Source organism: Boleophthalmus pectinirostris, unplaced genomic scaffold, assembly GCF_026225935.1.
Source record: "Boleophthalmus pectinirostris isolate CB_2022bp ecotype Guang Dong unplaced genomic scaffold, ASM2622593v1 HiC_scaffold_16, whole genome shotgun sequence".
Classification (NCBI taxonomy): Eukaryota; Metazoa; Chordata; class Actinopteri; order Gobiiformes; family Gobiidae; genus Boleophthalmus; species Boleophthalmus pectinirostris.
Genome location: NW_026571095.1, coordinates 13015739 through 13043551, shown reverse-complemented (window position 1 = coordinate 13043551; position 27813 = coordinate 13015739). Strand labels below are relative to the sequence as shown.

The window sequence follows — 27813 nt, the reverse complement described above, 5'->3', positions numbered from 1 at the left end:
CACATAATGATCAAATAGTAAACAGTTAGTAAACAAACTACTACAACATACATTAGTTCATTACATTTCCATCTGACAAAAAATCTGACAAAATTTCCCATTTCTACTGAATCACTCTCTCCATATCTTCTGGCTACCTCACACCTGTTACTGACAGTTTTCTTCACACATCCACCAACAGTGTCACCCTCCTCCCACTGGGATTAAATGTTGCAATTAACTAATGTCTCTGTAATCCGCCTGGTGTGTTTCTTTACTTTACTTTACTTTCCTCTCAGAAGCACTTCAAGGCGTCACTTGAAGGCATCCCTCTTCTTCAGCTCACATTGTCAGCCAAGTGTCTAGCTCTCTCTAATTTTAATGAGAAGTGACATTGTCTTCTTTTCTGCAGGTTTAGAATGATGTAAGCTGGTTTCAGTAACACAGAATAAACGAGCAGAACAGCTTTGTATAGAACCACGAAGTCAAAGTTACGAGAAAACTTTGATTACTTGAGTATACTTCAAATCATCTTGTTCTTTTCACGGCATCAATATGACAAGCAACGCAAGCACGTTTCTAAAAAGACTGTTTCAAGTTATAAATAAAACCAAGAAAAGGCTCTGTTATAAATAGGCTCATGTCGACACTGAATCAGAAATATGCAAAAAAGTTCACGAAGAGAGTGAATTAATCCCCCACAATGATTTAATAATTAATCTGCAAAATTTTCCTCCTCAGATTAGATTTAAGTCTTAAGTGAAAAGCAAATTGCAAATAAAACATCTTAGAAACTGCAGGGACTAATGGTATTCAAAAATGGATATTAAATGTTGGCTTCATTTTACATCATATTTTCATCATTGATGATATATCATGTGTAGGTTTTCTTTACATAGGCTGTGTTATGCTAATAGCTAAGGCCTATTACAGCAAGATCTCTGATGTTGTCATGCATGAGAATACTGAACTGATGTTTCACTCAGGTTAATGAATTCATGTAGTCTCTCCATTATTGACTAATGAAGAATTAATGAGCACGTCGGCGTAGATCATTTTTACAATCAATCGTCTTTATAGATGTGACACTACCTGGATAATTATACAGATTTTAACAAGAATATGATGTTATTTAATATTTTGAGTTAAAAAATATCTACTGGAATAAAAAATGCTTGCATGTTGACCTCCTTATTTGGTACTGACTTTAACATTTAAAGGAGCACAAGGAAACTTTTCTAGTGGACAGTTTGCCACCTGTTCGTTTCCATGGAGATGGGATTGCTTTTAAAATTCCACAGTATGGGATTAAATATATCTCTGGTGGAGTGACCCCGATCGCAGTAAGAAAAACACCTGTATTTCAAGAGATTTTTGAGCAATTTAACAAATGTGATTGAATAAGATGCATAACTTAAATCCCATACTGTGGAACATTACTAGCATAGCAATAACATCCCCCTGGAGATAAGCAGAGAAGACAAGTTAATGAACTACAGTATGTGCACTGAATCTAAAAAAAAAAGGATTGTCAAAATTTATAACCAGTTTCTAATCAATACTTAAACTAGTGTCAAAAGTAGGTCAAACTTTGTCATATTTATGTATTTCCTTCAGTATTTGGGATTTGAGAGCTGTTCAAATCAATATTGAAAGAAATACATAAATATGACAAAGTTTGACCTTAGCCTTTGTGGTATTAATGAAAGAAACTACAAATATTTTGTGTAGGAAATTACATTATACTATAATAATGCATTTCCCTACTCCAAATACCCACTGTTATTTATTGAATCATACGATAGATCCCAAAGGAAGAAGAGAGCTTCACTGGACAGAGTGACAGGTGCTGACAAGTGCTGAGGCGCTAGTAATGGGGGGAGGGAGTTGATGATCGATGCCATGGCGACGCAAATGCACGAGGGATGGATGACCTGCGGAGACAGCCAGTGGGGACCCAGCATCACTGAAAAACAACAGGTCGATACTGACTAGAAGCAAAAACACAATCTTCATTATTAACCAGGTCACGTGACGAACCAAATCACATGTTGGCTGATGCATTGAGAATAACAGAATAAAGTCAAAACACTCTATCTCCAGATGGTGGTTGGAGGCACCAGTGTGGTTCTGTGTCATTCTCACACACAGCATCACCCGCTCCACCTTGGCAACCATGGCAACGAGGAGCCGGAGAGGTCCTGCCGAGGATGAAGCTGAGGTCGTCCACAGGGGAGGGAGAGGGGAGCGGCGGTGGGCGGGGTGATGTGAGCCTGCTTTGTGTGCCCTTAGTGGCTGTTTCCTCTGATAGGATTCGGTGTGTTGATTTACTGTCACTCTTATATGGGGATGTTCCACCGGATTAATGGAAAAAGCAGTGTTGTCCCTGGTTTCATCATGTTACACAGAAAAGGTACCAATGAGGACTCAGTACTAAGTTGTAATGTTAGCCAGTATGAGCTTGTGAAAATGGATTTGGTTGATCATTTATTATTAGGGTCACATGACAAACAAAAGGCTCTGTGCACAAGACAGCAGAAAGCTAGCTCAATGCATCTCAAAGCTAACAGTCAATTTTGTTAAAATCGTAAAACATAAAATAAACAACCTATTCAAATTCTAATTCATTTAAATAAAGCTTACCCAGTTGTATTTACATGTAGAATACTTCAGTTTGAAACACTGTTGCAGTATTTAAATTATGATGCCTCAAAATTAGCATAAGCATTAGCATTGAGACACAATGTTCTTTTAACATGTGGTCAGAGACATCATGCATCCACAACTCACTGCCCATTGCCTTATCTTTAAATATTTATTCATTTTAGCATGACACAAAAAAAAAAAAAAAAAAAAAAAAGCATAGAAGAAGTGACACTAACAGTGTGACTGCCGGGTGCTGTTGTGCTAACCAAAACGCTAACCAGTTAGAGCTTTAAATCCCATTGAGCAATGACTCCAGATATAAGTCAAAATTGAGCATAGTTACAAAGCATTACTTTTCTATTATTTGCTTAAATAAACCAAGTACATGTCATTTGGGAACTACACATGTCTTGGTTGTAAATAAGCAAATAAAATAAAAGTGAGATAGGCCTGTCACAATAACAGATTTTGAAGCACAATATATTGCTACAGATATATACTGCCATAAACAATAATACTGAAACAACTTTATGCAGCTGACACAATAAGAATAATGCAAGATAATCCCAGCAAACCATTTTTAAATAAACAGTATCATTAAAAGGCCTGCGCTGCAACAAATAAATAGCAAAATTAACCAAGAATTATAGCCATAAAAGTTAGCCATTCCACTCAAATCTTATTATATTACAGCAAAAATACCCCAAATCTCCCCACTTTTACAAAGAAAATGTATATAGCCCCAAAATATATTGTTCGAGCTTTCATATACTGAATGAAAAGTGGATATAGTAATTATAGTGTCAGGCCTATAGGGAGAGATGGTTCATGAGGGACAAAGGCCCTAGTGGCAAGTAAGTCAGTGTTACATACTACACTGAGGGTGCCAGTAGGGTAACAGTAGCTCAGTTGGTAGAGTGTTTGTCGAGGTTGGCAGTTCAAATCCCACTTTCGACATGAATATCATTGGTTGAGCAGTCAAATCCACTGACCGCTGAGGTTGGCTGGTGTGATTCCAGCCCCCACAGATGAATGCTGTTGTTGTGTGCTTGGACAAGACACGTAAACTACCTCACCCTTAGTGTCTGCGTACACTGTTGTATGAATGTGTGTGTGATTGGGTGAGTGTTTCCTTGATGTAAAGTGCTTTGAGTGCACTGAAGGTGGAAAAGTGCTATATAAAAAAATTGTTTCACAATTTTGTCCATCAAAAAAATCCATTCATAATACAGAGCTGGCTTCAAATTCACTCCTGTAACCGCTAACATCACAAGCTTCATTTGGAGCTGAGCCAAATGCTATGGGTGACGTCACAGTCACTTAGTTCACTTTAGTTCGCAAACAATAAAAGGGTCCCTAGTTCAATAACAAGACTGTATGAGCTTTGTTTGCGGACTGAAGTGAACTAAGTGACTGTGACATCACAAGCTTCATTTGGAGCTGAGCCAAATGCTATGGGTGACATCACAGTCACTTAGTTCACTTTAGTCCGCAAACAAAGCTCATACAGTCTTGTTATTGAACTAGGGACCCTTTTATTGTTAAGCAAGAGTAATCATGCTATGCCAATGTGCTATTATTTACTTTTAGCCCATTCAACTTGCAAAATGCTTTATGTCCACCCTCGTCATTTTCAAACCATTATTGATCATTTGCAGTAATATCATGCCGGGACTGTTCTATGTGTATCTCTATGGTGGAGGGTTGAGGAGTTTCCAAGGTTACACAATGCACATATTAGCAAACACAGCCAAAAATGTTCATCATTATGAGCGTTCATGGTCCTATTGGTGTAAGGTGTGAAAGACTACCTGAAAAACTATTATTTGAGAGGGATTTGTTTAATAGTACAAAATCAGCTCACCTGTAGTTCCAGCGAAGTCAGTGCTTTCTGGTCAGATTGTGTTAATTAACAGCTCAGAGAGAAGTCTAACACAGTCTCAGACAGACCAATGCCTACAGTTAGAATCACACCCCCTGGGAATCTTGATGAAGTATCAATACCTGGCCTGCAACACTAGTACACTACATGCTCACTTATGGGCTGTAAAAAACAAAGGCAAATTACATTATGTTGGCTATATACCAAAATGTCACTGCCGTTCTGTCCTTGAGTGAACTTACACAAAATCTTCAACCTCAACAAATAAACACCTGTAAACCCTGCAAACGGGAGCAGTTATTATGTCTGTGGGTTTATTACATTGACTTTTATAACGTTTGTGGACACTATTACATTTTGTGGGGCGAACACACCTATACAATAAAGACACCATGACATCTCTGCACATAGTATTCAAGAACAACAAGAGCTAGTCAACAAGAGATTTAAGCTGTAAAGGAACTCATTATAGATACAAACTCACTACAACAGTGTTACAATATTGTAGATTTAGAATAGTTTTGTGGTTTAAATCTCCTCTAGGGTTATTGTATCTGCTGCATAAATTAGTTTCAGCATTATCATTTACTGTCTATATTTACTTCAGCAATATACGTCGTACTACACTGAGTTGCCTTCCCCCTTTAGTTTTACACTGGCATCTGGCACCACTGTTCTGCTGCCGTGGCGCTCACTCACAAGCCGCATAAGCCCCATAAACCCTTGGGGACACTTAGGAACACTGTGTAATGATGCTGATGAATAATTTGACTCCAGTGGTTTTGTATACTGCACCTCTGTAATACAAATAATAACATGATATTTTGCATAAAGTCTTATTCGAAAAGCTTAAAGGTGCATTGTGTAACTTTTCTGTTGGAGGGTCCATCAAATGCTTTCAGAGATGTAATTGCTTTCTCTGTAATGTTTCACAGTATGGCATGGAGACTAAACCAGACCAAGTTACAAGTCAGATGTGTGGCGAGGCAACCCCAACTAGTAACTTGTGTCTCCATGGAGATACTATTGCTTTGCCTGGTGTTACACAATATAGCATTAAACATTTTTCTAGCATATTTCATTGACAAAATACTTTAAAAACATGCATTCATACTGCTACTAGGGTCACCTCTTCACAGATCTGACCTGTAACTTGGCATGCTGATGTCTTCATGGAGATACAAGTTTATTCCCATACTGTAGTAGAACATTTCAGCCCAAAGCAATAACATCTTCATAGATACAAAGAACTCATGGACCCTCTAGCAGTAAAGTTACGGAGTGCACCTTTAAACATTTAATTCAAATATGCTTAAGCGATTGCATGACTCATTGTGACCATGTGGCTTGCTTTGAAAAGGACAAAATGTCACAGAGCTGCTTTGAATTTCATATAAGCACAAGTAGCATAATGAAAGATTTGACATAAACTATGAGGACTGCTCAAGGATGGCAAAAATATATATATTCATAGTTATTTGGCTTATAATTGAAAGTATGATTTGTTCAAAGACATATTTATGTACGGTCAAAACACTATATCACCTTTGTAGCAGGGATCCGCCGCTAACTGCTTGTGGTCATGGACATGTTTTCATTTTGCCTGAAATGCTATATTAATGGAAAATATCTTTATATTACTCAAAAATCCCTTGAAAAACATATTCCAAGTGTGAGTACCACTCACCTCTGTGAAGATCTGACCTGTAATTTGGCTTGATGGCATCACCATAGAGATGGACGGAGATTTTAATCTAATGGCATACTATGGAGCATTGGGGGGACACTTCACAAGAAAAGTTACATAATGCACCATTAACCTATGGCAGAATATACAAGATATAATTTGTACTGTTTTGTGATTAAGCCTGTCATGATGGAATATATTTTGGGGCTTAATATTTATCATGTGTACAATTTCTTTGTAGATTTTTACCATTTTTATGAAGTACGGTAAGCTTTGATCTGTAGAGGGAAAAATAAGTAACTTCATTCATTTATTTGTTAAAGTTCATGTCCTTTAATGATACTGTCTATTGAAAAATTGGTTTGCTGGGATTGTCCTCCTTTATATCAGTGGCATAAAGTAGTTTCAATATTATAGCTTATCTAAATATTTCCCTGTAGTAATATATCTTGCTTCAAAATGTGTTATCTTGACAGGCCTATTTGTGATTTATGTTTTGGGTAAACACCACTATTTGACAAGAGGTTTTGCTCCAGGCTTTATGGAGCAAACAAGATCCCATATCATTCAGTCCAGAATGGTATAATTTTTTTCCAACCAAAACATGTGACCCAAAGTCCATTTAGTTACATCATGTCTTGCTTCCAAAGATGTCAAGTGAAAATATCAGGTATCAACACATTTGCACATTGGTCTAGCACTTTTTCTACATAAAACAGGTCATCTTTTTTGTAACATGAACCCAGTGGCAGTCTACAGTGCGGCTCACAGAACACCATGCTCAGTCTATCGCATTGCCAGCTCCTACTGAGTTTTGCCTGCGTGATCTATCAGGTTTGGGACCCTGAAAGAAAAACATATTGAGCTGAAACATGGGAAATGGGGCAGAGCCAGGCTTGCCGAGATTTGGGGGAAAAAAAAGCAGTGAAGGAGGATCAAATGCGGACAGGAAAATGTAGATAAGAATGTCAGTGGTAACGGCAAGTAAATATATGCGAAATAAAAACAGCTCTACCAACGAAGTGATCTTTTGCAATGGTAAAGAACCCAACAGACCAAAAGATGAATTGCAATATTATGGCAGCATCAATTTGAATGCTGCAATTAGCAAATGGCTAATGCTGCAATCATTTAGGTAATGCAATGTTTTATGGAAACAATAAAATATCTTTTCTCCATGGGGACTTGGTATGAGCTGCCAACCCCCATTTAGACTTTTTAGTTAGTTCAAAGTGGTTTCAAACGCTTGTCAACTAGTTAATAACGTGCAATTTCGAACCACATTACTTTTTATGAGAATAAAAATTTTTAAGCAAAAAAGGGATGTACAAAAATGTTAAAAGCCTTTATAATTTCATGGTCATAATTTTAAAAATGCAATGACTACAATGACTCCACATGACTACAATGAGCTTTCAGCTTTTTGCGAAACACCAGTTTTTCATGATTTAGCCCTATAAAATGTATACTTCTCCTTAGCTGACCCCTTGTGGCTTAAAGGTGCACTGTGTAACTTTTCTGGAGGAGGGTCCATCAAATGCTGTTCTCCGTGGACATGTTATTCCTTTGTCTGGAATTTCTATGATACTAAACATTTTTATCTTCACAGAGACCAAATCAGATGAAGTTGCAGGCCAGATCTGTGGTGAGGCAAGCCTGCTCACAGTCAAAATGTCTGTTTTTCTAGGTATTTTTGAGCTATAATACTACCTCAAGCAAAAAGTTACATAGTGTGCACTATGTAACTTTTAAGTCAGGACCACCTGATATATCTCGATCTCACACCTTGGATCCTATATACATTTACTTGGCCCTGGGTGAATGTCCACATGAAAAACACTTGAACACAGAAAGTTATAATTCATCATTTTTAAAAATAAAGTAAAATCCTGGTGATGAAGATTCATGATTCAAAGATTTTTGGCACAAACAATAGTACAGCTCCCCCCCCCCTCTTGTTTTGAACACCGCTTTCGGCTAAGTGAATTTCAAGAAGCTCATCAAAAGTAATATTAAAAGGCCGCTTTACTTTTAATCAAAAGATGTGTTGCCTAGGAGGAGGGAAAATGACTAATACATCAACGAGGAGGATGCCAGCTCCAGATTAAGGTGGCCCTGTGGGAAACGGGGTCTGCTCTAACGACTCCTTATAAAATATGAACCCACATCTGCCATCCCCACAAGTGTCAGTGATCTATTACACCAGCTCCTTGTGTGGCACTTCAGCCCTGGTTAGGAAATAAAAACATCAAACCTCAAATTTACTGTATGCGGGTGGAACACTCACAAAAAGTAAAGGGAAGGCTAAAATTGTCTATAAAACACAATTTTATGGACAATAGAAAGTAATTTCCAACACAATAAATAGTTCTTATATTTTTTGTACCAGTTTTGGTCAAGGCCATTCTAAAACTATTAAAGGTCCTATATTATGCTAAATGGACTCCTATAAACTTTTAGCCCTGTTTTTACCTCATCAAAAAATTACTTTTGTGTTGTTTCATTTACATGTTTCAATAATCCTTTATTATTAGTCTGTCGATATCTCCAAAGTGCAAAATGCTCTGATGTCATGAAGTAGTTTTCAAGTTAACAGCTACGTTTTACCTTTTGTTCAGTAGAGATTTGCAATTCCACAGATAGAATTATCCAAATGATTCTAGTGAGGGTGTATGTTTAAAAGTTTAAAAACACAGTGGAGCACTTCCTGTACTACCACATGACATCACAAGAGAGTGTTTTCTGTTTGAGAGAAAAATTCAGCTTAAATATGCAGAGTTTGTGTGTTAACTACATCTGAAAGAAACAAAACACAACCTCTAGGTATGTTTTTAATGAGGAAACAACATTATAAAATAGATTAGAAAATCGCAATAGCTTATGGGCCCTCTATTATCACATTCAAGTGTTTTCAAGTATTGATACCTGCTTAAATGAGAGGACAATAATAACCCCATGTATGAAAAATGACTGGGACAAAGGCATACAATTTGGCAAACTGTGCATGTGTGAAAATAAACTGCTTAAGAGAAAAGCAATTATGATTACAATGACTCAGCTGGCTGTTTAAAAATTCTGCAGAACTGAAACCAGCTAATGGATTAAGAATTGAGTACATATTTTTAGTGTTTGTAAACAACGTGGCTGCCATCCAACATGTTTCATAAGGCATGGTCCAAAAAGTGCAAATTAGGTACACTACAGTAGACTTTTAATGGTAACTGATTTCCTGTGCTGTGCCAGGTCTACACTGCAAGCTCAGTTCTTGTTATCTTGGTCTTCGTCAACAGAGGTATAATACTCCCTACAATACAACCATAACCATATTGGACTAGTCTATAATGGACAATACTATCGCAATGTCTTGGGGGGTTTCATCATTTCTCTGGGTCCTGTATTGGCCTGTATTAGAACTCATCAGTCTCTTCTTCCATCTCTCGGACTACTACAGTAACTATTGACAGCTTATTATTAGAATCATACATTAGCAAACACCATACACTCTTCCCATCTCAAAAGATCTTGTTTATTTTATTTGTAAAGGATGCTCACTCAAAATGATGCCAGCAAATCAATTTAAAATTCTATAGCCTGATCACAGACTGATGAATTTGCTTTCCTTTCCAAGACAATCACGAACTCTGATTATTCAGTGACTCATTCAGTGACTCAAAATAATGACAACCAATGAGCTGGACTAACAGCTTTGAGATTTAGTCAGTATGTACAAAAATATGATCTTAGGAAACGTACTGTTTTCAACCGAATAAGAAAAAGAAGAGACATTTTTAGCTGGTACTTATGTATGAGTGTATGGACACATTTTTTAAATTCTCCATATAAAATTAATTATTAATACTTTGCCAGCTGTCGGGAATGTGAATATTGTGTGGGAACAGAATAATCAAAGAAGAAAATGAGACGCTCCAAAACTGATGACCCTACCTGTTTGAGCTGCACTGAGCTTTTACTATTATTGCATTTAATAATTGGGCTTAAATTGCCCATGGGGACAAATAAAAGGACACTGATTGGTTGAACCTGCACCAAAAGAGGGCTTGAGGTGTGCGCTCCATCTCACACCATCCACCTCTCCTTGAGAAAATCCTTTTGGTCCTTTTGATCCTTTTGAGAGCTCCAGGTACTTTGCACAGACCTGATCATGCTGGGGGTGCTCTAAACATTTCATCATTAGAGATACATGTAGGAGTTAAGATTGTCTGAAAACTGAAAAAAAAATACAAGATGGATTTTTAAGTCTAGTCTTTCTAGTCTAATCTGAGTAAACAGAATGGTGTCTACAGTTAGCATCGCACCCTCAGAGAATGTTGATGACAGCTTAAAAGTGTCAATAAAAGCTCAACAGGTCCAGGTAAAGGAAAAAGGAGAAAGATCCGTTATAGGAGCATTTTGAGCCCCATAAAGACATCCACTGTCTATACAACACTGTAAAGCACAAGGCCAACCTCAGACATGAACCCGCCTCTCCCAGTAGGGTCATGGTTAAACTGGAAAATAAATTTAAAGACCAACACACAAGACTGAAGAGCTACAGAAGGAGACACCACAGAGTCAAGTGCACAAGATCTTTGTCAGTGATTGGGGAAGTTGATTGGATTTGTGCCAACATAGAGCACGAAAGGAAAATGCAGTTCTGGAGACACAAAATAGAAGGAAGGAGCTATCCAAGAAAGTAAGGAAGTTGTACTGTACACAGAATATATCGAAGAGGATTGTAGTAAGCCTGAGCATGAGGATGAAGATACAGGCCAAAGAGAAACTAACTCAAACCACCTCCAAACATAAAACTTACCCGTAAAATTGAATAGAAACAAAAAACAGAGTATGTGTAGTATTATGCGGCAATATAAAGATTATGTTTTGGGTGAGTTTCATGTTTAATTTACTAATTTAATCAAGTTTAATTTACTTGAATTTCCTTCGGGATCAATAAAGTATCTCTCTTGCTCTAATGCACAAATGGAACATTGCAGTAATAAAGTTTAATGCTTTTCTAATTATTTTTGCTGCTTCATATTAAATGATCACATGGAAATTATGTAATATTCTTATTTTGCATATCTTCAAATCAACAATATTCATTTCATCAGTATTTGAAAATATGTTCCATCTACAGGTACTTCAGATTCACATTCACATTTTCCTCTACAGTTCTACCTAAGCAAGCGCAAATGCAGCTTAGTACTTCCATGCATGTATAATAGTATTTTCTGTAACCATTTGCCTCAGAATTCTCAAAGTGCAAATTTGTTAAACAGCAAAAAAAGTATGCCTCACGGATTTAGCAAAGTTTGACATTTTAAACAACAGCTGAATAATCTGTTTTCTTTTTAAACTTTGCCTGTGAACTGAACCAAATCACTTCACCTTTTACTCCAACCATTACACAAAATAGGCCGAGAATGAAAACATCAATACAGCTGGGGTCAGAAAGTCTGCCTCAAACCCCAAGTGTGGGTGAAATGTCATCTGAGCTCACCGTAAGCAAGACCGCAACAATTAATTAAGGATCTTTCTATTTGCAGTAAATAGGAACTACTCTTTCCCTATCTCTCCAGGGAAGTCCACAAAGTAGTAAGGCATAGTTATACACTCCAAGCTTGGCAACTATTAATCAATTCAATATGCACACATTTATGTAGAGAGGGTAGGCAAACAAAGACGGGGAGAGGCGCTGCAAACAAATTAAATCGTGTTTACAAAAATCTCATTCAGAAAGTCCTTCAATTTTAGACACGGCGAATAATATCTCTCACCGAGTTTATTCGCAGGAACCAAGGGATTGGACAAACAAACTGCATAATCGTAAAGGTAAATATCAGGGAAAAATGAAATTAAACTAGAGGCATTTACAAGTCAATTTTACTCGCCTTTCCCCAGAAGCCGTATAAACAGGAATAGCTTGTGGTAACTTTGCACACAGTGGCTCCAAAAGGATTTTTTTTCTCGAATTGGTGTCCCCATCTCCTGAGGCAAAAAGGCAATTTCATGCTCGAGCACGACTCCAGGGGACATCAGGACTGGAGGTGACCCCAAGGTTAACACCGCAAACCTCATAAATAGAAAAAGAAACAGGAGTGGCAATGGTAGTGTAATAGTAGTTGCAGCTTGGGGCTAGGGCAGGGGTTTTCAATTTTCACAGTCAACTAAATGAGCATATGGATAACGTACGATTTACCTGACCAGAGAGAGCCACACACTTTGACCAAACTTTACAAAAAGAGATAGATTCTGAGCTGTATCCTGTTTCCCTGGTTCCAGAGGGGCGTGATTGACAGGCAAATTTACCAGTCAGAAAGGTGCATGCTGTTTGCGTCAAAAACAAACATGGCTGCGAACACATAAAAAAGAAAAATCTACATAAAGGACCAAGAAACAGTGTGGATTTAACAGAAAGCAACAAACTATTACCTATAAGAAGTTATATATTTTGTTCTGAATGTTTTGAGAATTTTCAAGAGGAGATGTCGTCCACATTTGATACAAATAAGTGGCTGTGGATGGATCGCCAAACATTTTGACAAGGGTTTTTCACGCTCTATGGTCCAGTTTCAGACCCTTTTGGATTCAAACAGAATGCAGAACGGACTGGCTGGGCAGGAAAGAATACAATAGCTGCGAGAAGCACCCCATGTGTGCCTATAGGAGGTGTTGCTGGCGGCACGTGTACCCAGTTGCCAAGCTAATCTGTCAATTCTCAATGTGACTTGTATCAATAATTCAAGGGTACAGCATTGCAGAGTTGGCAGCCAAGAGTCAACTCAGGCGACATTTGAAATAGTATCTCTAAACAACATGCATAACTAACCAAGCTCAAAAAACAGACTTCACTGAATACATCCTCGCAAAAGATTCAACTGGAGATCACTAATTACAAAAATGCAAATGCGGGGAATAGATCGTAGATGTTGTCATGTGACTATTGATGCATTTTGAAATTAATCTACTTGAATAAGCTTAGATGTGCCATTTCAATCCATCAGGAAAGTGCACACCCGCTGTAGCCACATAACCCCTCATCCAAAGAGCTGCTCCTAAGTGGCTTCTTCCTCCCTTCTGGCTTCACTGGCTGCCAAGACGACAGGGAGCAGCGGACCAGTACCGGTGCTTAAAATGCAATTTGAGGAAAGTTATGGCTGGTATTATGGCGTGGTGTGTTTATATCTTAAGTTGATCAAAGCAGATGCTAGCTCTTAGAGGAAACCGGAGAGCGTGCCAGGTTATATTGTGTGTGCATGATTCAGCAACAGCCTAAATCCACACACCTGGTTAAATAAAGAGTATTTTTAGACTGGCTAATATGCCCTTGGAGGTTCAATTACCATTATGTCTTGTTTAGGATAATGGAATAAGGTTTTGTGTTCAGTTGAAAAACTGCACAGTTTATCATCTTGAAATTATGTCAATTAGAGATTCAGAATGTCAATTTTGTTAATTAAGATGAATTGCATGGTCTGAGCGTATTGACATGAGACAAAGAAAGCAATATTGGTTTTTCTATTGAACCACAGTGCCTAACACAGAAATCTGAACATTTGCAGTAGCTTGGGTAATTAAAAAAAAAAGAAAATCGCTTTTTGTTTGCTCATATTAGTCTAATAAATGACTAATAAATGAATAAATATATATGTGTACAATACATATGTCAAATAATGCCTGTTTGTGCATTCTGTCAATCAAGATGTTAGCTTTCTAATCTATTGTTGTGCTTTATTATGGAGACATCAACCTATACTCTATGCATAATGTATAAATAGTATTTTATATGGTTTTCCTGTGATTGTGTAAAGTGATAGTAATTTGAAAAGAGTGATATTAGGCTTACATCCTCGTCCTCTCTGACGCATTTCTTTCGGTATTGCACGTGCGGTCTGCCGTCGACGTGGGGCTGTGGGGTCCTGGCCGCGTTGTCCTCGTCCACAACCTGTCCTCCCAGGAGGTGGCTGGCCTCAGGTGGGTGCGGGAACGAATTAGCGGTATTAATCTTCCCGCTGAATCTCTGGTACAAAGAAGCCATAATAGTCTTGATAATACAACTTAAAGCATGACAGAGCCAAAGAGGCGCGAGCTGGTCTTATCTGCGAGAGGAGCGCTGGCACACGGACAGGTCTTTCGGTCTCTTCTTAGACAGATGAGATGACAGTTAGTAAATAAACGTCAAGCGATAGTGATGACCCCGTGTGAAAACGAAACAAAGGTAGTTTCCGTTTAGATTAGTCTTGACGCGTGGCACAACGATGGGCTATAGGTGTCAATAGTTGTCTCGTCAGTATTCATAACACGTTGTCTCTCCTCTTCAGTTTCCCGGTGTCTCCTTGCTGAGAGAGATAGCAGGCGGATGAGTTTCCGATCAGATCCAGCCGGTCCCCCTCGGACTCCGGCGCTGATTGTCCGCGTAAGACAAAAGAGCGCCAGATAATGTTTCAACACTTTGGGCGTTTGTTTTGGCCGACTGTCCTCACGCGCGAGGAGAGTGTGAAGGACGCAGAGAGAAAGAGGAAGAGAGGGAGAGACCGGGGATGTGCAAGCAGACGCGCTGTGCATGTGAAGTGACCAAGACTGGGAACGGCTTTACGGTGGAGCTGTCAACATGCCTTTTTACGCACGAAACACACGACCACATCTGGACATCTCTTTACACACAGCTGTACACCGGCATCCGCTTGGTGTCTTAAGAAAGGCCATGACATTTTGTCTGGGGAGATTGGTCCCCAGGACGGCGCTCGAGTGCCTCTCTGTGGCGTCTTGCATAAGGACAAGCTGACCTCTGTATATCATGATCCAGGTGCACAGCGTGCTTTCCGCGTGAACATAATACCACGTTGTCAGAGCCTGGCATTTTAAATCTAAAGCATAACGATGAAAAACTGTACCAATAATACACTTCATCTTCTGAACAATAGTGTGCACTATATCAAACCACTAATTCATGGACAATCAATTGAGTAAATCTACTACAATTTATCATGTATCCAAATCCATGGCTTCTAAACAATACACTAACATCTCCAGATTTATAGCTTACCATACAGTCACAGGGAGTCTCTGTGACTGTATGACCTGGCCCCAAATAAGTGGAATAAAATGGATGGATGGGCATACAATCACATGGACATCTGACTCTTTTAAAATCAGGCAGTATGATCATCAAAATGTAAATGCAAGGAAATCACTTGTTTACATTAAAATAAATAAATTTTAAAAAGTTGTCTCTAGATAATAAAGGTGTTTTGAAAAATGTTAAATGTATTCAAAATTTGTTTTGAAAACAAAAAACTTATGTAAATTACTTAGTATCCCCTACGTCCAAGGGCCACTTTAAAAACAATACTATGGTAAGCTGAAAGCATATTAAAACTCACCTTCTTTTGTCCCAAGTACTTATAATTTAATTCTTGCTGCATATTTAAACACTATAACGTGATTCTTCATGCAGCTACAATCTTCACCAAAGCTGGCAGTGTCCTAAATCGTACCATTAGCCCCATCATCACAGCCTTTCTCATACAGCAGAACATTACACATGATTCATCCTTTGAACATCTACTGGGGCCAAGGCACTGCTGCTATCTTCAAATTGCCCAATATTGGCTTATATGGTGCAAAAGGAGTTCCATGTATTCAAGTGGGTGACATCTTTTGTCCCGAATGCCTGTAGCGAACATCCCTCAGCCATCTCACGGTGACAGCTCAAACTAACGCTCCACCGGGACACCAAAATGAATTGTGGGAAATGGGACATCTTCACTGGGGTTGGGACTTCAAAGCACAGTGCTGAAGTACAGCTCCAAACAGCCACACACATTCTGTTGAGTGGGGCATCTGTTATCATGGGTGCTAAAAGTGAGCAGAACATTAGATAGTAACCATGGATGGCTACAGAAATGGTCCATATTCAAGTTTAAACAATAAGAAGTTTTCAATAGTGTTCTCAAAGCCACAATATGTAACTATGTAACTTTTTAGCCAAAAATAGACTAGAAAGCTTTTTTTCCCCAACTTTGATTGTTTTTATTGCACAGAAAAACCTAAAGAGCATAAACCTGACTCTAATTTAGAATCATGACGGTGAAATGCCACCTCTAGAAAGACACATACTGTACGATTAAAGGATCCATATTATGCTATTTTCTGATCTATGTTATTATGTTTCCTCATTACAAACATACCTGGTGTTGTGTTTTGTTTCATTCACACATGTTTAACACACAAATCCTCAAACAAAAAAACATTGCTCCACCTTATGATGTCATGTTGTAATACAAGAAGTGCTCCTCTGTGTTTTTAAACTCCATACTTCTTCACTAGAATCATGTGGATAATTTCAGCCCTGGAATTGTCAATCTCAGTTGAACTAAACATAAAAGGTAGCTGCTAACATGAAAACTATGGCTCTATATGACATCACAAGGTGGAACAGAGCATTTTGAGCTTTGGAAATGTAGACAGACTAAAAATGCAGGATTACTCATACATGTGTGAATGAAACAAAAGGCAACATTCTAGCATGCCTTAAAGCTCTTTTGTGTAACTTGGAACCTTTAACGAATGCTCACTTTTTCATACCATTGAAAAGACTAGGGGGGCATTTAGTCAGGGCAAGAATTCTTAATGTTACCGCTACAATAATGGGATATGTATCTGGAATACCCAATACTGATTCCAAAATCATTTGAAAACAAAAGCACAGACCATTACTACTTTTAATTAAACCTGTCTGTATGCTTGCACTCTTCACTTCAAATCAATTTTTCATGGCTTTGGGAAACTATTCATAAATTAGTTGTATCCATTTTGTTGAGGTTTTTGCAATTTAATTTCCAACAAGATTTATGGCATGCGCCGACCATTGCATGGACAGCTTCCTCTTCCTCCGAGGCTAGCTTGGGTCCCTGTCATCATTTGTTTCTCTAGTTCATAAATGCCTTTTCCAGGGTGTGCACGCTCAAGGGAAATAGGTCCGAGAAACTTGACAACCATCCAGGCCACTCTGATAGATGTCCCCCAATCTCGTCACCTTGTTGGGGTAGCTGTTGTGAATCGGCTGGCTGCCTTTAACGTGCCCCCTGGAGCTCGGGCTCAGCTTGACTCCCCCATATCACCGGCTCGCAGATACAGGGACCGACTGGAGTCCTGTCACAAAGATCACTGCTTCACGGCTCGCATTGCAGGAGTTGGAGAAGTGTGAAAAGCCCTGTAATAACCAGTGTAATGAAGATGATTTGTGTTACATGTCTAAACCCTCTGGGGGATTGTGACCGGTGCCTTCACACCTTCTGTAGATACAATATGCAGCTGGAACACACGGAGAGGTGATCGTATATGCAAGCAAATAAAAGTGGTATTTCACACACACAAGGGACAAATGAGGCAGTGAACAGGTAAGGTAGGTATAAGATTATTCCATTGGGCTTCATGTCTATGCAATGCTTTCAAAATAAGAAAAAATTCAATATAATAAATGTTTGCATAGACCAGTGTAACTCAAACTGAATTTTTGTTTAGTATCATAAACTTTCACTAAGATGTAGATGCCATGACTGTGTACAATTTAGCAATATTATGGACAAAAAGGACATGAGAGGCTTTTTGAATCATTTTTCCAGCTCAGATAAGATATGAGTTAAACTAAGAAACCATAAAAATCAGCAGTAACCCCATCTTGTATTAGTGGTGATAGCAGAATAAGTGGCTGAATTTTGCACTACAGTAAACATAACAGTTATGAATACCAATCAAACACATTGGATACATACATACGCAAAAACAGAACAGACTGAAGTTGTCAGATTATTGAAATGTAAACAGCAAAATGTATTCGGGTTGCTTTCTGACTGTTCACACCTGTGCATGTTTTAATGAGGAAACTATTACAAAAAAGTCAAATATATATATATATATAGCAAAGACAAAGATTAAAGATAAAGTGTTGTTCAGATCTAATAATTGGAGTATCTGTTGTTGAGTGCGTATACATGCACATCAGCATCCCGATTATATCCCCTGTATACATGATTCTTGACATAATCTTACAAATGCACAACCGAAAAAATTAACTTAATTTAAATTAATAAACCATGAAAAATACAAACAATGAGCTCCTTTAGCATAGGAAGCTCGGGAGGTTTAACCAGCAGTAAGGAGCTAGGAGATATCCCACAATCCACTGCGCAAATCAAACCAAACAGATTCTTCATTAAAATTTTCTGCATAAATAAACTCAACTTTACCACATATAAACCATAACCACTCTAGAGTCACATCAGCCTGTTTGATAATATAATTCAGCTTTGACACATTTGTTTACATTTTACAGAAACAAAACTTAAAACCGCATGGCTGATTTGCATAAACTGTTAGCACTGATAAAATATTTTAAAAAACAGCTCGCTCCTTGTGTTGCTGATGCGGTTCAGCTTCTTTCGGACACGACTCAGTGAAATATGTGTGTTCTTTTTGTGACAGAGGAGGTGCTAATGATGGTGAGTCTGTTCTGTGTGTAAATCGTATAGGAGATAGTTCATGTTTTAGCTTTTCAGCGATCACATGCATGCAGGTCATACAAGTGCAGATTGTACGTGTGCAGATTTAGCGCAGCTCTTTATTTTACAGTCATTTCACTCATGTATGGTCACTTTATTTATGTTGCTAATGTTGTGGTGAAAAGACTGGAAGGTTTTTGTCTTTTGGTCGCATGCACAGTTTATGTTGCAGTAACCGGGATACTATGTATATACATGCCACAGTATCCCAGTTACTATCAGAATATACCAGCTGCAGTATCCCGGTGTCTCATAACCGGGGTACTACCTTATTTGGGATACTGAAACCGGGATACAGCGTATACATGCACCACAAAGAAACCGGGATACTCAAAAAACCCGATCATAACCGGGATACTGATGTGCATGTAAACACACTCATTGTTTCTACCAGTCAAATGTAGCAGGCCTGTAATGAAATATAATAAATGTACAGTATGTATGTTGTTTGTTCTTCTTGCACAATGCTCCACAAATTGTAAAGGTAGAGAATGTGGCTGCGCTCTTACTGTTTTAATCACAACATTAAAGACATGAAATTCCACATGTCTGACTGTATGTCCCTATAATGCACTTTAATGCTGATATGCCCTTTATGCTGTTGCTTTGACTGTTACTGTTTATTATATATGAGCTGCGCTGAATGTTTTTATTGTGCTAATGTTTACACTGAGCTTATTTATGGGATTATTTATGGGGTCTTGCATCTTTGGTATCGCACTTTACATCAACTTTATGCAGTGTTTGATGCTCTTAACTTAATTTCATTGATTCTCTATGACAATGACAATAAAATCTTGAATCTTGAACTGAACCTGGAGTTGCCAGTGCCTTAATCTACATATAGACACATACACGTTTTTCTCATGTAAAAGCTCAGAACCTTCGGAATTCTCTCACTGAGCCGCAGAGGCTGTACTAGGATTGATTCAAGACCGGGTGCAGGTGCTGGGGTTTAGTTAGTGGGGATTCAGATCAGAGAGAGTCCTTTTATCATTTTTTTTTTAATCATTTCTGGTTTTAGCCGTAAGAACTGGTAACCCAAATGAGACAATCATGCAAGGCTAATTTTGCTTTCTGATAAAAACAAATTTTGATTTGGACATGTTTACTTTGTATCATACCAGTTTTTGGTTTTTACCTTTTTTATTGCCCCTCAGGGATAAATAAAGTGATTAAATTGAATTATCTGGGGACATGGATAGGTCATGTTGATTAAAGAAATTCAAAGTCTTTATTCCCTCCCTGTTAGCATGGGGATAATTGTGACTAGAGCTGTGCTAGAATATCAGATATACATGTACATATACAGATATATCGTGATACTAAATTTGGTGATATTGGTGATATATTGCCAAGAGTATTTTTTGATATATTTTGCTATATTATTTTCTGACAGTACTACAGTTTTGATGTTTGTTCAGAGAGAGGAAACTCGTTTATGCAATACACTTGACAAATTTGGTTAACCCATATTAACTTTGCACAAATGTTGGATTAACAATGAACTACTGCTGCTAAAATGTATTTGGTTCTTAAAAATAGTGATGTATTGCAAAATATCATATGAAATATAGCAATTATTGATTGATTATTATGATAATATCATATCCCTGTGATCCCCAGACCTAATTGTGAGTGTATATAACATTTGCACCAGGAGATAACTGAAAAGTAAAAACATTTTCACCACAGTGTAGCCCAGCTGTATTAACTAATGATCATAGCGGTATTGAATTTTCCATAATCTCAATTCATAACTGTTGTCTGTAAGGTAAGCACCAGCGGGTCCCAATATTGAGTGTGCAGCCCATGTATGATTCATAATGTTTATAAATGATGTAATAGCTTACCATCACAATGTGCAGATTTATTTTTCTATATTAACAGAATTGCCAATGGAGACCAACTTGTTTCCATCAGCCTCCTACACACTGCATCAAAATGACACAAAGTAATTAGACAGAAGAGCAAACAGATCAATCAGTCAATGCTTCCGATTGGGATCACTGTTATATTTAATTTCCTCTGAACATCGCTCAGTTGAATAATTACGGTTACTACTAATGCGCAAAAATTTGGTTAGTGGACAATGTTATTATCTTTTCCCACCTTCCATTTGCTCTTTTATTTTGGATTATCTGACTACCACTAATGCTCTCCCTTGACTCTGAGCTAAGCAGATGGGACAACAAGTGTATTTGTCATTGCCGTGACCTAGAATTAAATCTATAGTCTTAAAAGTTCATTACAAAACATGAACTTATCCACTTTCAAATCATTACACACTAGCCACCAATAGACAATTACTTAACCTGTCAACTAGAAACCAGATAGCCAACAAGTTAATTGTACATGCAACAAGCTACCTGAATATCCAATTATGGCTACTGTATGTATAGGTTATTACCATGTAACTTGACAGGCAGCTGTATAGGGCTAATTTGAATTTAGCACTACAACAACTTCATTTCCAAAGCCATCAAACACATACCTCTTTGTATTCAGAACATGTAATGACATACTGGCCTACTGCATGCTATTAACTTGACAACTTTGTAATCTGATCGCCAACACGCTAACTCAACACCTAATGAAACCTTTCAAACTGGACAAAGAAGAATGAAGAAAGGCTTTTAAATGGTTAATGGTCACATTTTTATATAGCACTTTTCTACCTTTAAGGCACTCAAAGCGCTTTACATCAAGGAACCACTCACTTATTCACATAAACATTCATACAATCATGTAAGCACACACTGGGGGCGAGGTGGGTTAAGTGTTTTGCCTAAGGACACAACGTCAGCATTCATCTGTAGGAGGTAGAATTGCACTGCCAACATTTGAATCAGTGGACAAACACCCTACCTAACATACTGTTGCCTCACTAGGTAGTTTTAGGAAGGTTAATATAATTTTTGCAACTGTGAACAACTATCTTCAACTATCTTAGCCAGGCTGGAGCCACCTAGTGCCTCCATTCAATTTAATTTCTCTCCAGCAACGAGGTCAGGAACCGGAATACACTAGACAGTTTCCAAGAACCTCGAAAGTGTGAGTCTGGGCACCAGCCAATCAGCAAAGAGCCATACATTCTGTCTTGGCAACGATTCCAAAGATCGAGAATTTAAAGAAAATGTTTGGTGAATTTTATCAAGAAAGACGTTATTGCCCTTCTTCCTACGGGATCTGGCAAAATCTTAATATACTTGTTAGCCCCATTAGCGGCGCATTACATATGTCACAACCAAATAGCAGCAATTGGTTAAATAAAAAAAAGTACCTGCCTACTGTCGAGCGAACAAATTCTAATGCTACACGGTCGGAGGGTTTCCATGAAGCGAAACCGGCTGATGAATTTACTAACATTCAAGCAAATTCGGTTGTCATCATGGCCTATCTGTTCACAATTTTGATGGCTACAGGACGGGCATCTGGCTGTAAAAAAAAAAAAAAAAACTTTCCATGAGAATTATTGTGTGTTTCCCGCTTTTATAAGTAAGAATTATAACATAGACTCTCCAGTGATAACAAACCAACCATAGGCACCATGCTACCGGCACTAAAACAAGGAGACTAAATAACAAATTCAATAAGTTTACAGCTATTGCCAATGTACCCTGACAGAAGGCTATGTAAACTATAGAACAGCAATATAATATTTTCCTAATGCCGGGTGACTTGATATAGCACCCATTCATCCTGGCATAGAAACATCTTCTTCTGTACGAGTGTTTATCAAAATGCAATTATGCCCCACCGGAGCCAAAAGTCAATGGGACAGTCCCGGAGAATACATCCCTTATCTCCATACTGCACCCCAACACTACGTTACAACACCCGCCTCATTTCGGCCCATGTAAAGATGGCGGATTCAATTACTGTGCACCGCAAGTCAGAGCATTTTATTACAGCGGTGGTCTGGTGCACAAAGCCGAATACCTTCATGTGTCATTGAGGCGCTTCTTGCATTCACATAAACCACTTGATGTACTAGCTCTTTAGCAAGCTGAAATCTTTTTTATTACTAACTTGGAGGTCCTCTTATCAAATAGCATTAAAACCAACTTCTTTAACTTGTTTTTCAAAATAGCCAGGCATAAAATCCAACTTCCTAGAGCTAGCATGGAGTTTGCATATTATCTTTCATGGCAAGTGAATGTTGAATCTTCCACTACATTGCAGATGGAGGATGCTATGTAGTGAGCCCAAATTGAAATGGCAGCAGATAAGTCAGTGAGGAAATGGGGTTTAATGTTGGCTTATGTGGGAGAAGAGGCTGTAACATGTTTTGGGGGGAACAGTTGACAGCAGTCCTCACTTTAATAGGCTCTGAAAAAACTAGACAAGAGCCATTATTACACAATTTTTCATCTCTGTTATAATGTTTTCTAGTAAACAACATAACTGGGCTTCTGTTTTGTTTCATTCACACGTTTAATACACAAACCCTGCATATTTAGGCTATGTTCTTGAAAACTGCTGCTTCATGACATCATAAGGTGGAACAGAGCATTTTGAACTTTGGAGATGTAGATCAACTAGTTATAAACGGTCACTACCTGGAGTTGTGTTGTGTATAATATGACTAAAAGCTCACAAGAATCCATTTTGCGTAATATAGGACCTTTAAAGCTGTCACGATACTATTTTGGTGGAAGGTCCATCACCATGGCAATGTTATCGCTTTGCTTGGAATGTTCCACCATATGCTATTAAGCTCATCTAACAAGCATTTCTATACATTACAAAAATACTTTGGAGAGAAGTGCATTCTTACTGTGGGCAGGCTCATCTCTTCACAGACTTGACCTATAACTTGGCCTGGAGGTATCACCTGTTTGCTGTTAAAGAGATAGATAAGCTTAATGCCATCCTGTGGACCATTCCGGACAATACCATTTTTCAGTTGGGAGGAGGGCGCTATCATAAAAGTCGCACAGTGCAGCTTTAAACGGCTGCCAGTGAAATCTCTGCTTTGAATGTAGTTGTGAAGCTAAACTGGGCTCGACTAGTGTCCTGTTTGGAGTCCTAAAATGCCCCCGTCGCACACACATTCAATCATTGCCGGTGATTTCTCATACAGAGTAACACCCTTTTGCTAATTTATTATTCCACGTGCCACGACATTCATTTATCTCATCTGCAAGGCTGCCCAGACCTCGGCTACTCAGAAATGTCAAATTAATCATGCTGTTTGCTCTGCAATTTCTTTTCTGACAACTAACCTGTGAGGTACAAAGGTAGTTTTAATGCAAACATAAACCACTGCTTCTTTTGGGCACAGTATGTTAGTAATAAATTAACAATGTAATGTATAAGTAAGACAGACCAAATACATAACTAAACTAATACAACTGAAGTGTTTTCTTATTTCATTAGCAACGACAGTAAACAAGTCAAGTTCTCAAGTCTTATGTACTGACCATACTTACTCCATGATTCACTTTACATATATTCATAACAGAAAAGTTCGAAGTTGAGTTTAATCAAGCATCATGCAGTTCTATCCAATATCTCTTCTTCTCAAAACAATGTCATCAACCATAATGACAAATACACTGCAGACATTCAAATGAGTCACTAAGCAGCCTAAACCAGTAGTAAAATTCAATGATACCTGGAGAAGTCAGTTCATTCTCCCCTGTCCCATTGCTATCACAAAGCTCCAGCAGGCTTTTGTGTCAGAAGCAGGAGTCTATAAGCCATACCACAGCAGTTCCCCGTGCCGCGTGCCGTGTCGTGCATGCTAAACAGGCCCCTTACCCGTCTGGTGGAGGCGCTGGTGTCTATCTTCAGCTGGGTCGCTATGAAGACGGACATACTGAGAGAGAGGGAGTGCCACTTCTTGCCTTCTTGCCTGCCCGCACCTTTGTGAAGTTTGCTGGAGGTGTCCGCCTGAGAACTTGCCTCTCTCCCCTCCCTCCCTCTCTCCCTCCCTCCCTGCAGTAGCGGAGGGGAGGCTGACCCGAAGGTCCGAGGAGAGCCCCCGTCCGGACCGCCTCCTGCTTCCCTCTCTCTCTCTCCTTAAGGGCTGAATCAATCATACAAGACGCTGGCATCGACTCCACAGGGGGGAGAGTTTGGGGTTGGGAGGGGGGTCCATCTCCTCCACTCTGCCTGCTCCAAATGCTACTTATCTCCCCGGTCCTCACGCGCTGCCTCTTTGGCTCGCTCACTCTCACATTCGCTCAGCAGAGTTCACGCGGGCCAAAAGAGTTCAGGCAAATGAGATGCTAAACGCACAGAAATGCACACAAATAAACACTTAAGCCAGCTTATACATCTACTATAAACTTTCCTCTTTATATAGTGCTGCTGGGGCACTTTTTCCTCTCCTCTCCACGGCTTGTGTGGCTGTGCGTGTATGTCAACTTCAAGTGGGTAAACATATTACCAAGAAATGGATCAATTGAGTCAGCTTTGCAGCCTGGTTTTGATTAAGCACAGGTAATATTTATGCTCGCTGTCTGCCACATCATAAAATACAACCCCCTACCATCACAAACAATCGCTCACACAGCCATCAAGCAGTGCTAACAGGACACAAGGCTGGCACCGGCTACACTGCTGTTCCTGCCTATTGGATCCCACAGCTGAGGCAGGGTCACTGTTATTCCCAGAGAGGCAAAGCACCCAGGAGAATGAGAAGTAAGAAATAATGATGTTTTTATTCAAATGCAAACTGTTGCCTTTGTTGTGAAGCTGGATGTAATTTGTTGAACTGACGAGCAGAAACATTCGTTAAAAATGGTACATCAAGGGTCTGAGACGGGGCTGAATCTCAAGGCTGTACTGGAGTCAATCCTTGGTCAGACGGACAGGGAGAATAAATCACGTTGGTATTGATGTCACGATTCAGCATGTGCTTTGTGTGTGAATCCAAAAGCTCAGGTTACATGAAGACTGGGGGGAAAAAAAGAAACTCTGAAGCTACAAAATCTGAAACTAGGAAAAATCTGGTCACGATAACAAATTTTGAAGTGCGATAAATTGCTGAAGTAAATATAGATGATAAAAAATAATATTGAAGTCAAACCATAAAGCAGAATTATGCCCATAAAGTATTCTAAATGTATAATATTGTTAAATTGTTAAATATATTGCTCTTTAAAGGTGCACTGTGTAACTTTTCTGGTGGAGAGTCCATCACCTGCTTCTTGATGTTGTCCAGAAATGTTCCAGAGTATGACATTACACTTATTTATCTCTACAGATACAGCAGTTGACACCACAGAGTCAAGTTACATGTCAGATTTGTGGAGAGGCGAGCCACTCACAGTGAGAATGCAAGTTTTTAGCTCAATAAAAAACGATGTTGCCATAAAGGGACATTCCAGACAAACAATAACATCTCCATGGAGACAAGCAGGTAGCAGACTCTCCACCAGAAAAGTTGCACAGTGCACCTTTAAGTAAGTAGTCTTTTACAGCTCAAATTTTGATCATATTGCAGAATAAATAACCCAAAAAATTCCACTAGTACAAAGAAAAAGTCACTGTGATAAATATTGATCCTCCAAAATTATTGTTTAATTTATAATATATTGAACAATAAGTCAATATAGTAATTATTGTGACAGGCCCAGGTGCATTACTTTCAAAAACAACTAGTTATTTTTAGTTCAAGAGGCTCACTACTCTGTTTAAACAAGATACAAAATACGTTCATTGTTCTATTTAGAGCAAAACTGGCTATTGGTGCAAACAGTTAAAAACATTTCCAGGTGGTTCATTGCAAATCAGAAGAACAGGTTTCTTTGCAGCCAATTTGGAAAGTTATTGTATCCCCAAATTTCTGACAATATGTCCACAGTTTTTACAGCTTCATTGAATGTGCATGGGCAAATTTGGTGGATACATTTATAGATGGTGTCATGGCAGTGGGTAGTTTTCATTCTAGTTGTATATTTGCAGCAAGATAAAATAGAGAAAAGAATTAAATGGGAGGAAGGAACTTGCTACAGCACAATGAAATATGTTATCTGAACTAGTGAGACACGCTTTTTACAGATAAGCCTGTTTTAAATGTATTTGCACATTACTGAGATAATGATCAAGAATAATGGTGCTTCTTGTATTTTAAGTAGGGGAGTTTTAAAACACTCACATTTGTATATATTGTGGTAGAAAATGTGGTGATACAGTACTGATAGTTTGTCTATTTTTTTTGTTGTATATTTTAACAGTTTATTTTGTGACAGTGCTACAATTTTGTCGCTTGTTCAGACAAAGGAAATTTGTATATGCAATACATTTTACATATTTACAATTTTGTTCTGTTTGGTTCCTAAAGTGCCCATATTAAGCTATTTTCTAATCCATGTTATAATGTTTCCTCATGAAAAACATAACCAGAGTTGTGTTTTGTTTCATTCACACATGTTCAACACACAAATCCTGCATGTTTAGGCTGAGTTCTTCTCTCAAACTGACAACATTGTGTTGTCATGTAGTAATACAGGAACTGTGTATTTAAACTGCATACACCTTCACTAGAATCATTTGGATAATTTCAGCTCTGGAATTGCCGATCTCTACTGAATAAAAGGTAAAATTCAGCTGGTAACTTGAAAACTACCACTACATAACATCACAAGGTGGAAAAGACTGTTTTGAGCTTTGGAGATGTAGACTAATAATAAAGGACTCCTCAAACATGTGTGAATGAAACAAAACCAGACATATTTTTGATGAGACAACAACATTCTAACATGTTTTCTATTATTATATTGCAGTTGTTACGACCCAGCTCTGCTAAGGACGGGAAGTAACAAAAGAACCAAGCTGTAATTTATTTAAACCCAGTAATATATCGATTACAGCATGTATCACAAAATTATAATATTATGTACATGTATCGCATATCATATGAAATCGTAAGGGACCCTGTGTTATGAACCAGATGATTTTGCACAGTAACATCTCCCCCGGGTGTCCCTGATTGGACAGCTCAGGCATTTATTTCATTTCCGTCACATTTACAGTAATGGTGTCCTCTGCAATGATTACAAACAGTCTCAGTTCACAGTTAACACAGAGTAATTGCAATTACA

The 27813-nt window shown here is 38.4% G+C and overlaps 1 protein-coding gene across 1 annotated transcript in view; it reads right to left on the bottom strand.

Annotated features, from left to right (window-relative positions):
• Positions 1 to 14232, bottom strand: part of dpp6b (dipeptidyl-peptidase 6b) — a 94416-nt gene extending 80184 nt beyond the window's left edge. The window contains exon 1 of the mRNA XM_020923993.2: positions 14041 to 14232. Coding sequence (XP_020779652.1) covers positions 14041 to 14232 — 192 coding nt within the window. The remainder of the gene's footprint in view (positions 1 to 14040) is intronic.
• Between the last annotated feature and the right edge of the window lie 13581 nt (positions 14233 to 27813).